This window comes from Piliocolobus tephrosceles, chromosome 2 (assembly GCF_002776525.5).
Source record: "Piliocolobus tephrosceles isolate RC106 chromosome 2, ASM277652v3, whole genome shotgun sequence".
Lineage (NCBI taxonomy): Eukaryota > Metazoa > Chordata > Mammalia > Primates > Cercopithecidae > Piliocolobus > Piliocolobus tephrosceles.
In genome coordinates, this window is record NC_045435.1 from 62,729,234 (window position 1) to 62,741,643 (window position 12,410).

The following is a 12,410-nucleotide window of genomic DNA, read 5'->3' on the forward strand; positions in this document are numbered from 1 at the left end:
TTTTGTGGATGACTGCTGCACCTTATTACACTCTGGTGGTACTTTCATTTGGTAAAAGCAGATCCTTATCTAATTGTATAGTGCTATTTTAGCTAGCAGAATACAAATATTTAAGCTTCGGGAAGAAATTTTTAAAAAAATTTTTAAACCCTTGAGTTTTTGTTTGTTTTTTCTAGTCCTAAAGCCACAAATTATCCAGACCCTAGGAGCAGCTGAGGATTGATACCCAGAAAACATGGAGGGGTGGAGTGATTATCCATATCATTTGTAAGGGAGTGCCTCCTGAGCTGGAGCTTATGGAGGAGGACAAATAATGCTTATGGTGATTAAGAGTGAGGGTTCTGAAATTCTCCTGTTGATATCTCTGACTGGAGGGATATCTTATGTAACCTTATAAGGTACCTATACCTACTTAGATATCTTATGTAACCCCTATAAACCTCAGTTTCTCCATCTGTAAAACAGGGTGGCCAACATATCTACCTCTCTATGTGCTGTGAGGACTAATGAGACAACGAAGGTCAAATTCTGAGCACAGTGCTTGATACCTAGCAAGAGTTCCAAAAAAGTGGTAGATATTATTATCATCTTCTGATTAAACATGCTGATGGAAAGAACACTAAAAACAGTTTAAAATCAGAATGGGATAGTGGTGAATATAGAAATCGTATTTTTATTAGGCTTGGGGCCACATTTTGGTTAGTAAGTGCAGAATCAGACGATAAAAGGAAGGGGTAAGAGAAAAAAGTAGTGGAAGCCCCAAAAATCATTTGCAAAGTGACCAATCCAGCTGTCCACAAGGAATTCATCCATATATAAACACTCAGATGCTTCTGGGATGGTTGAGTAAGTATCTAATCCATGTCAGAAAAATCAGCTACTTTTCTCAGGAGGCCTGCCACACCGAACATTCATCTTCCTACAGTTTTCACTCATGTTTATTGGTATGGTGCCTTGAGTTTCCAATTTATAATAACATCCCTCTCTCACTGTGCTGCATTCACCAGGTGGTTCCACAGCCAGCAGAAAATGTGGGCTGACAGCATTGCTTGACTTCAGTAATGAGCATAATGCTTTCTTAAAACTGTGGTTCTCAATCTGGCACTGGCCATGTCTGGTTGTCACAACAAGGGGTTGTTACTATGCCTAGTGGATAGTGGCCAGAGATGCTCCTTAATATCCTGCAATGCAGACGATAAACCCCCACCCCCACCCCTCACCACAACAAATAATTATTTGAATGAAAATGTCAGCAGTACCAAGGTTTAGAAACTCTGCCCTGAACTCCTTTTTCCTAATATTTTTGGCTCTCATTTCTCCTGTGAAGTTCGGTGACTGAAATCATATGCACGGTTTTGCCAGATCTGACATTGTAGAATTTTTTTTTCTAACCTTCAAGAATTTTGATACTAAAACTAACCAATAAGGAGTGGCATAGACTTTCCTTTTGCCTAAAGAGGCCAATCCACAGTAGGCTATGGCTTCTCCGCGGCCTCAGCTGTAGCATTTCAGCAACAACCTCTCAATCTGCCATCTGGAAGACCACCTGAGGGGTGGTAGAACATCTCCAAAGAGAAGTGTACACCCCAAGTAAGCACTAATTTACATTTATGGTGTAGGACAGAACTTCCCTGTTTCTCAAAACCAGTTTGGTTTGAAGATTGTCACCCTGTTGACACTAGCTCATCCTGTGAAACTGACAAGCCCACACACCTTTGGTGAAAGAATTTGTTTCCTACCCATTATCTGAGAGCCCATGAGTAGCTTAATGAATATACTGATGGAGGATTCCCTGGCACAAGCTTACCTGAACAAAGGCCAATAATATTCCACCCCATGCAGAATCCTATCAAAGCAATGCATTAATTGATTAAAGCAATTAAAAGTCTCCACCACAAATAGGCAACAAATGCCACCAACACTGATTAAAGAACACTGTCCAGTGACCTCAACCATGCACTGAAAAATCTAGTGAGTGACAACTTTTTAAAGGTCAGTTCGAAACAAGTAATCCTTATGAACATCAAGGCAATTCTTTCACTCTGATGAAGCAGTTAAATAGTGAAGGTCATGGGGCTTTAGCAGCCACATAAAAGAAAGAAGGAAAGCAATTAGACAAAATGGATGTTGTAATCCCACTTTCCAGGCCCCAGAGTCTCGCTGAATACAGAGCTCCCGCTTCGCTGCTCAGAAACTGGCAGCAGATTGCAAATGAGAATTCCATAGCTTGATTCCACTCTCACCAATGCTGACTGCGTGTTTCTTAGGAATGTCTGTAGCCTTGAGAGGTAAAAAAATAAAATCCATGGATGATGCTATGAACTTTCCACCCATTTGGAATTCCAAAAATGTTCCTCCAATGCTCAGGAGTGTTGCTGAATGCTACCCAGCAAGGTTTGCTGTACTGCTTGAAAAGCTACACCAAAGCAGGGAATAAACGTCCAGATCTATGGATCGCCAGGGTTTTCCAATCAAGTGGGAATCCAAGGACCAGCAGGGACTAGCAGTATTGGCATCACTTGGAAGTGCTTTCAGTACGGAGATTCTCAGACCCCGCCCCAGACCCCCTGTATCAGAACCTCAACCACATTAAAATGTGAGAAACACTGATCTACAGGACCCTACAGGGGTCAAGTTTGGTTTGATCTACAGGGCAAGTTTGGTTTTTGTCTTGTTTTTTTTTTTTTTTTTTTCCCTTCTTCCAGCCTGAGTTGGAGACTCAGGAAATGACACGGAAAATGACAAAATGTACCCACAAAGTCAAAACTGAAGGAGGGCAGTTGTTGACATGATCGTAGGGGTGATCGAGTCTTCTCCCAGTTCTAACTTCTGCAGTCAGCATCGCTTCTTTTGTAATCACGGGAAAATAATTTTCAAATGGAGCTAACCCTCTCACAACATTGTACTAATGATCTTTAAAGCGACGGATTTAGAAGCGCTCGGCACCAGGCTTGCCACACTGCAGGGCAGACACTTCAGAGGTGTTAGGTGAAGTGGATGGAGCCAGCACGCTAGCCTCTCCCACTCCGACAGCTGGCAAGCAGCTCTTATCCACCAAAATTTCCCCGGGTAGATTCACCCAGCGGTCCTGGAAACCTGCTAAATCCTGGAGGTTCACAGAACCTCTGATCTCGGAACTGAAGTTGCAGCCGGAGCGTCCCGCAGGCTCTGTAACTTTCCCTGGAATGAAATAAATAAAGACCGTAAGTGCTGAGATAGCAGGCCCCAAGATATTTTTAGTCCTCTGCAATCAGCCACTAGAGGAAGGGGGAGGGAGAAGGGAGTAAAAAAGTTTTGATCCGTTCGGGAAGGGGCTCCAAGAGAACTCGTCTGGGAGAAAGCACTAGCCTCAGCTCCAAACTCAGCGAGCTTTATTCGGCTGGCGTTTTGCCTCCTATAGCGTAGACTGTAAGAGAACAAACAGAAAGGAGTTGCCTGAAAGGATTCAGGCTGGCGTCCTGGGCTGGCCCGTCCCGTCTGGCGAGCCTCAGTGTCCACCCACGCGCTTCTGCCTTCCAGCCTCCTCCCTTTTTCAGGGGGCTGGCAGGAGGCCTCCGAGGCAAGATGTTTGTGCGCTCGCGCTCGCGCAAATACGGCCGGAGGAGTCCTGTTCCTCGGGCATTTTCCGAGGAAGTCTGGATCAATTAGGCTCAGTCCGGGGAGAGCGAGCGAGCGGGCGGGCGGCGCAGCCGGCCTGTCTGGGCCGCCTCGTGGGGAGGGAGGGGGCGCCCGGCCGCCCGGCGGCGACCCCGGGGTCTGGCCGCCACCATGGGCTTCGAGCTGGACCGCTTCGACGGCGACGTGGACCCGGACTTGAAGTGCGCGCTGTGCCACAAGGTCCTGGAGGACCCGCTGACCACGCCGTGCGGCCACGTCTTCTGCGCCGGCTGCGTGCTGCCCTGGGTGGTGCAGGAGGGCAGCTGCCCGGCGCGCTGCCGCGGTCGCCTGTCGGCCAAAGAGCTCAACCACGTCCTACCGCTCAAGCGCCTTATCCTCAAGCTGGACATCAAGTGCGCCTACGCGGCGCGCGGCTGCGGTCGGGTGGTCAAGCTGCAGCAGCTGCCGGAGCACCTCGAGCGCTGCGACTTCGCGCCCGCGCGCTGTCGCCACGCGGGCTGCGGCCAGGTGCTGCTGCGGCGCGACGTGGAGGCGCACATGCGCGACGCGTGCGACGCGCGGCCCGTGGGCCGCTGCCAGGAGGGCTGCGGGCTGCCCTTGACGCACGGCGAGCAGCGCGCGGGCGGCCACTGCTGCGCGCGAGCGCTGCGGGCGCACAACGGCGCGCTGCAGGCCCGCTTGGGCGCTCTGCACAAGGCGCTCAAGAAGGAGGCGCTGCGGGCTGGGAAGCGCGAGAAGTCGCTGGTGGCCCAGCTGGCCGCGGCGCAGTTAGAGCTGCAGATGACCGCGCTGCGCTACCAGAAGAAATTCACCGAATACAGCGCGCGCCTCGACTCGCTCAGCCGCTGCGTGGCCGCGCCGCCCGGCGGCAAGGTAGGCGCCTGCTACCCGCCCTGACCTCCAGCCAGGCTCCCCCGGGACCCCGGGATCCGCCCCATCCCTTTAGGTACAGGGATGCCCTGAGCTTCCCCGGAACATCCCTGCTTCCTCCCTCTTCTTCCACTGCTTACCAGCTGTGTCACTACGTGCAGGTCGCTGAACCTGCCCGAGGTGGAACACTGTGGCCCCTATAGTCTAGACGTAACCGGTAAAGTATAGCTGCACAGCTCCAGGGGTTCGGGAAGGACGAAAAAGAATCCACAAGCAAGTGTAGGATAAGAATGAAGAATGCAGCTTCAGAGTCAAAACTGCGTTGAAAGGCTTTGCTGCTCAGACCAGCTGGGGGATCTCGGGCAAGTTGCTTACCCTCTCGAGGTCAGAAACCTATAGACTGACATTCAGGAGAGGAAAGATGGACACACTGCGTGAATTGTATCCGTGCATCCTCTAGGATTCCAGAAAAAAAATGAAGGGAACCCACAGCCAATGTAGAGTAAGTTAAGAGGGATACCAGAAGAGAGGCCTCTGGGGTAAAAGCTGGATGCAAGCGTGGGCTTTGCAGCCAGCTAGCTGGCTGACCTTGAGCAAGCTGCTTAACCTCTCTAAAGTTGGAAACTATGGTCCCTAGAGACGTGGTATACAGAGTAAAAACACAGCCAGGCACCCCTGAGGTATTCATCCAGGGACTTCAGAAAGAATTAAAGGACCACCCTGCCCCCAACAAGTATAAAGTAAAATTAAGTGTAAGTTATCTGGAGTTAAAACTGTTTTCAAATCTGGGGCTTTTTGCTGACCAGCTGGGTGAACGGACTTCATTCCCAGGTCCCTCAGTTTCCCTCAGTGTGAAAGGTTTTTGTCAGGCTTCAGGGAGAGAGTTTAGTGGAAGGGCCTGGTACTGTGCCTGGCAGAGAGTAAATAAATGCTCAACAAGTGTTGCCTACAATTAATTTTAACATCTCCACCTGAGCGGTCCCCTTGAGCGAGGGTTTACTTTGCTCCAGGCTGGGTGCTGCATTCTTCCCAGTCATTTCCTTTTTAATCAAGTGAGGTAGGTGTGAGCCTTCGCATTTAGTAGATGAAAAAAACTGAGGCTCATTAAGGGGCAATTTCATGCCTAGGCCACAGCTTTTGGGTGCAAAGCTGCGTGTTGAACCTTTGTGTGCCCATCTTTCCAGCTCACGTTCTTAACCACTATCATGTTGCCCCTCAGTGCAACCACAAGTACCATTAATTGAGTGTTTATTAAGTGTCATCAACAATAGGAAGCACTTTACATGCATTACCTATGTTGTCCTTTGAGATGAGGGAACAGACTCAGAGAAGTTATAGAACTTGTCCGAAAATAAATAGTGACTGAGGGAGCAGAGCTGGACTCGGATTCTACCTCAGAGTCCTCAGTTTGGGGGTATATTGGCATTTTGGGCTCCATAACGCTTAGTCGGGGGTGCGGGGTACTGTGCTGTACGTTGCAGGATGTTTAGCAGCATTCTTGGCCTCCCTCCCAAGTCGTGATAATCCAAATATTGTCACGTGTCCTTTGGAGGGGCAAAGTCGCCCTGGTTGAGAACCACTGGTTTCCCTGATTGCAAAAGCCACATTTTCAACAGCTGGGTGCTTCTGCCTTCCTGGGGAGGGCCCTGGGCCTGCTGCCACCGCTCTGGTTGCCTGCTCCAGATGGCGTGGCAGAAAGGGGAAAATATTTGCCCGAGGCTCCCCCAGGGGCCTGTGTCTGCTTTGCCTCCCCCTGCCCTCTCCCAGCCCCCATAGGAGCACACCAGGCCTGCAAGTTTTCGACCTGGCCCCCCTTCCTGGCCCCTGGCCTGTCTGTCAGCTGCAGTCTCAGCAGCTGGCCAGCTCTGGGCGAAGGGCAAATATTTACAGCTCCACAGCTCACCCAGGACCTCACAGGCACACAAAAGACTGGTGTGAGTCTTCGTATCACCAAAACAGAGGGCAAAGCTTGGTCTTCAATCAGGCGCCAGATTTAGGGTGAAGGAGTTCCCGAGTTTCTGCTGTTTATGCTGTCATCTGGACTTCCTTTGTCGTTTTAAGTGACACTTATTTATAAATAAGCCATTCACTGCCCCAGAGTTTATGCATCATTTATTGTTGAGCTAGGTTATTATTTCTTCTTAACTTTCTGTTTTCTTTCTGGAGTGTTTGGGTAAAATCTCTCTTAGAGTCAAAAATATGATACTTGAATCAAAACTGTGGATGTTTTTGAGGCTGTGTTGGGTTAGTGGGTAGCATAAAGAAGGATGTTAAGCTTAGGGACAAGATGTTGATTTTGAACTTACGGAGAAAGATTTGTTCTGGAGTTGGAGCCCTGCTTGGAACTTTGATGAACCTCAGTGCCAGCCTTGAGAACAGCAAAGGATGGTCTGGCCCAGAAGCTGCCCTAGATGGTTTCCCTGGCCTCAGACCCAGGGTGGCCTCAGCTGAGGCCTTAGGGAAGCTTGCTGTCTCTCCTTGCCCTGAAATTAACCCTCAGTGGCCCTTGCTGAACGCTTTTGCTGTTCCTGCGTCAACCATAAAACTCCTCCCACTGGAAGCTGTTTAAGAACTTGTTTATTTCATTGGGCCGGCTCTCTGTTCCTACCAGAGTACTGTTTATTCTCTTCTAAAAGGCAGAAGGATTTATATGTCCTGGAAACTTTCATGTGCAACATTTTTATTTTTTTAAAAAAAATAAGCCCTAATGTTTGCATCTCTGTTATAAGCTGAAGGAGATTGGAAACCCTCAGATTTTCAGTACCAGCTCTTCAGCAGCTAGAACTTGCTTAAATAATGTGGCATTCTTTAAATTATCTTAGGTTTCAGTTTTTTTTGACGCCTGCTGAGCAGTTAGGGTTAGTGCTGTACCAGCATAGATGTTATTTCTTCTATTCTACCATGTGATCTATATTAAGGATTCTCAAGCCTTAGCATGATTGGAGTCACTGCGGAGCTTAACACAGATTCCTGAGTCTCACCCCTAGAGATTCTGATCCATTAGGGCTGGCCAGGGGCCTGATATTCTGCATTTCCAATGAGCTGCCAGATGATGCTTGTCCTTTAAGTAGCTGCTAAGCTGAAGGAGGAGCTTATGCTCAAGTAGATAGAGACCAAACATGTACTGGTCTTCACACAGTTATGGTTTTACTGACCATTGGCTGAACACCTTCCTAAATTTCTTAAGACCAGGATAAAATTTTAAAACCCAGACTGCCTACCAGTTAAATGACAAATAATCGTAGCCTAGACAGGCATCTCTGATCTCGCTGAGGCCACATCTAAGCTGCAGCAGACTTGGGATTGCTACACTTGAGTAAGTTAAAGAGTTCTGCTCCCAGCCTCAGTTTCCCACCCTGACTTACCCCTCTGATTCTTAGAGCAGAAGCTCTCCAGAGCAAACATCTTTTTTGCTTTTCTTTCTGGGAAAGGAAAAATTCTGAACATAACTTTCCTTGGATTGATTGAAAAACTTGAGATACATCCTCGGTACCTTTTGTTCTTTAAGCTCCCATCCAGTCTGTCTTTGAATCCTGCGGATTTTACCTCCTAAATACATTTTGAATCTATTCACAGCTCTCTAGCTCACTCTAATGACCACCTTGGTCCAAAAGAATTTCTGAATCAGCACTCCCAACATTTTGGAATGGAGAATTCTTGGGTGTGGGTGTGGTGGTGGTGGTGGTGGTGGTGGTAATGGGGGTGGGAGGCTGAACTGTGCATTGTAGGATGTTTAGCGACATCCCTGGCATCTACCTACCTACCTACTAGAGGGTAGTAGCACTTTCTAAGTGGTATCAACAATATTTCTGGATGTTGCCAGATGTCCCTTGGGGGGCAAAATTGGCCTTTGTCTCAAACATTCTCTCTTGCCTGGACCATGACTCTTTCCTCAACAAATCTTCTTGCTCCTCTTCAATTCCTTCTTTACCTAGCATCAGGAATTAATCTCTTAGAAATGTAAATCTTTTATTACTCTCCCTCAAGCTTCCTGTGTCATCCCATTTCTCTTGGGTGGCTATAAGGTCCAGCATACTCGGGATCCTACTGGCCTCCACCTGCCTGGATTCTTTTCCCCTTCATCCTCTTCTTCCAGCTTCTCATGTCTTTTTGAGAGTCCACGCATGTGCCCCTGAGCTCCTTTCTGCCTCCGGGCCTTTGCACTTGCTTGTCTGTCTACCTGGAACAATCTTACCAAGTACTCTGCACTAAGTAACTGCAAAATTTCCACCTCTCCCCTCCTGCCCACAGCCTTTCTGTCTGCACTTAGGATTTGCATATCACTAGACAATCGTTTTTTCTATCCTCATCTCAGCTCAAGTATCACTACCTCTAGGAAGCCAGGCCTCTCGACCTCACAGATTACATCTGGTGCCCTGAGACTCTTACTTTGGTAACCCTCCTGCATGGCATTTATCATAGACGTAACTAAATAAGTGGAAGAGTCTGACTTGTCCAGGGCCATGTCTATGGCACTAATCCATTGCCATGTGCACTGTAAGCTGTTGGTATGTATTCATTTGGTGATGAGTTCAAGATTGAAAGGCCTGTCTTGGCAGTCATCAAAACTTTTCAGATTGCTAACCAAAAGTGGGCTCGTGTTTAAAAAGAATGAGTTTCTCTGTGATGCCCCAGTTAACAAAATTGTTTCCAGGTTTAGAGGAGGCATTATTTTTGTTCCACTAGATCCATCCAGATCAAGTTTTATAAAGTCCCAAATCCCAGAAACTATTTTGTCTTTTTCAGAACTGGAAATAAGTAAATCTGATAGACAATTGTATCAAAAGGTGTTCCAGATGTCCAAACACTTGGAAATGTGTCTATTTAGAGTATTCATCATGAAGTATATTTTGTTTCTGAAAAGCTCCTGCATAGAGCCATTCCATAGTGTATCTAACAAAACAGCCCACTTCTGCTAAGAAGATTATAGATTGTCACTTCTATTTCATTTCTGTGATTCATAAGGAAAATTAGGATTTGGTTTACAAATATGTTACCCGGCTACACTGGATAAAATGAGCATAACCAGACAATTTGAAATGGTAATTCTGTTGAGATTTATCTGTAAGTGGCTCTTTCTGTGTTCAGAAATGGTGCTTGCCTCGCTATAAAAATATTTGATGAGTAAGAATCTATTTATAAGGCAATTATGCATTGGACTGTAGACCAAGGAGCTTAAAAGGAAAAGAAATAATATTCATTGAGTTCCACCGGGTGCCATACACTTAAGGTACTTTCTGTATGTGCATACGTTATCGTCTCCACGTTCTTCATTAGATAGACCTCTTTTTTTTTTTTTTTATGGGAGTGGCAGATTATGAAAGATTAAGGCTAGAATTTAGATTCTAAATGGAGAGCTGGGATTTGAACCCAGTGTTGCCTATCTCTGAGCTCACATTGTTAACAAAATAAGAATTTTTTTCCTGGGGCAGTGTCCTTTTCTGAAGTCTCACACAGGCTTTCAAAGCACCATTATTATATATGCCAAGTACTGTTTGGATTGGAGGTGTACATGCATTATTTTATTTCATCCTCAGACCCTGCAGGGTAGGTGCTCTTACCTATGACTCTTTCCTTTCATTTTACAGATGAAAAAACAGAAGCTCAGAAAGTTAAATAACTTGCCAAGTGTCCTCCACTGGCTCATGTTAGTTTGCCTGTTGGCTTCTGGTCCATGAAATGTTTTCATTCCGTACCATGTTCCCATTTACATAGGTCCAGTGTAGCGCACATAGAGTACAAAACAAAACAGATCCTGGCTGTGAAAGAGATTTAGGCCAGGCGCGGTGGCTCACGCCTGTAATCTCAGCACTTTGGGAGGCCTAGCTGGGAAGATCACTTGAGGTCAGGAGTTTGAGATCAGTCTAGACAACATGGTGAAACCCTGTCTCTGCTAAAAATACAAAAATTAGCCAGATTTGGTGGTGCGCACCTGTGGTCCCCGCTACTGGGGAGGCTGAAGCAGGAGAATCGCTTAAACTCTGGAGGCGGAGGTTGCTGTGAGTCAAGATCGGGTCGTGCCAATGCACTTCAGCCTGGGCAACAGAGCGAGAACCTGTAAAAGAACAAAATAGATTTAGACAAAAAAGAGATAATGTCCTGGATGGAATATGAGCACATCTCTTTAATTTTTATCCTGGTAACTTTAAGAGTGGTTAACAGTAGGAATGAAGTGAAGTTCTTCCAAATGGATTCTGCAGTTTAGCTCCTTACATTCTCATACCCCTAGTGCCAGGGCCTGTGGTTGGCACCATTTGATAGAAAGGTAAAATTGAGCAGCTTTAACCCAGGGGATCAATCAGACACCCAAGTATGCCTTTGAAAACACAAGTCTTACTATTCTTTGCTCACCCAAGCTTTTATGCCATGGGTTAGCCACTGTCTCCCCTTGACTAATAGTGTCCTAATAAGCCTATTCCAATAAGAAAGGGAAGTGGTATAACATAATGATTACTCTTATAAAGAAAATAACTACCAGATGGACCTGAGCGGCCACCTTTCTCACTCATTCCATCCATATGTTTACAGGGAACTTAAAGAGCAGAGGCATCGCATAATCTTTGTATGTTGCAGGCCTTGCAGCCACCCCATCCCCAGGAAGGGCGGTGATGAGCTTTTTCCCTGGCATCAGCAGTGTGTGTGCAGAGATGATTCCTGGGCAGGAGAGCACCCTGAGTATTCTGCTAAAAGCTGTTTTTAGGTGCCCCGTGTCTTTGCTGTGTTTGGATAGGTGAGGGATGAAGTCCCATCAGACTGTGGGTCAAGGTTGGTGCAGGCCTTGGGTCCACAGGCCGACTCCAGGATACCCTGAATAGAGCTAGTGTGTTGCGTGTGGTTAGTATCCATATCCTGGGATCAGCGATATTGGGGGTTCATGTGTTCCCTTTGCTGTGTTGTTGAGGGCCCCTGGGAGGCTCTTCTAACCTCTAAGCCTTAATTGCCTCACCTCTAAAATGGGATCATAATATGCCTGTTGTTAGGGTTGTTATTAAGATAAAATGAGGTGATGTACGTAAGGGCACAGTAAGTCTTATCAAGCATTTCTTGTCTGTTAATTGCTGGACACCTGTAGGATTTTAACATTTTTTCAAATAAATCACTGAAGAAAGTGTAGGAATTTGAAGTGGTTGTTATCTAGAAGAAAAGAGATTGTTACTCAAAGATTCGGTTTCATTATAAGTCTCCTGCTGCCCCTGAGTGACCAGTTCTCTGGATTTCTATCCTCCATCTGTTTTGCAATAGTGGAAATGTGTGAAAGAGGGATATTTAAGTTCATTTGGGCTAAGATGTAAAGTGGGAGGACTAAAGCTCATGAATAACATGAGGGTTACAGGGTTGTTTATGTTTTTCCCACCCAAATTAACAAAGCTAAGGAGAGACTGGCCAGACAAACCTCTTACTTTCATGTAAGCAAGTGCCCTTATGGTTTTATAGATGAGTAGCCTCTGCTTTCTATCTTAATATATTTTTGTTGCTATGAAGAAATACCTGAGGCTGGGTAATTTGTGAAGAAAGAGGTTTATTTGGCTCATGGTCCTGCAGGTTGCACAAGAAACATGGCACCAGCCTCTGCTCAGTTTCTGGTGAAGGCCTCAGGCTGCTTCCTGTCATGGCAGAAGGCAAAGGGTAGCCTGCATTTGCTGAGATTACATGGAGAGAAAAGAGGCGATGGAGAGAGAGGGGAGAGAAGTTCCAGGCTCTTTTAACAAGGAGCTCTTGCAAGAACTAATAGAGCAGAGCTCACTCACTGCCCACCACCACCCTGGGACAGCATTAATCTCTTCATGAGGTGTCCACCCCCATAACCCAAACACCTCCCATTAGACCCCACCTCCAGTGTTGGAATTAGGTATCAACATGAGATTTGGGGGGACAATTATCCAAACTATAGCACTTTTTTTTTTTTAATTTAGGGAAGAAAA

The 12,410-nt window shown here is 46.6% G+C and overlaps 1 protein-coding gene across 1 annotated transcript in view; it reads left to right on the plus strand.

Annotated features, from left to right (window-relative positions):
• The first annotated feature begins 3,658 nt into the window (after window positions 1-3,658).
• The window catches only part of PDZRN3 (PDZ domain containing ring finger 3), a 238,450-nt gene continuing 229,698 nt past the window's right edge, over window positions 3,659-12,410 (plus strand). The window contains exon 1 of the mRNA XM_023199922.2: window positions 3,659-4,491. Coding sequence (XP_023055690.1) covers window positions 3,769-4,491 — 723 coding nt within the window. The 5' untranslated portion in view covers window positions 3,659-3,768. The remainder of the gene's footprint in view (window positions 4,492-12,410) is intronic.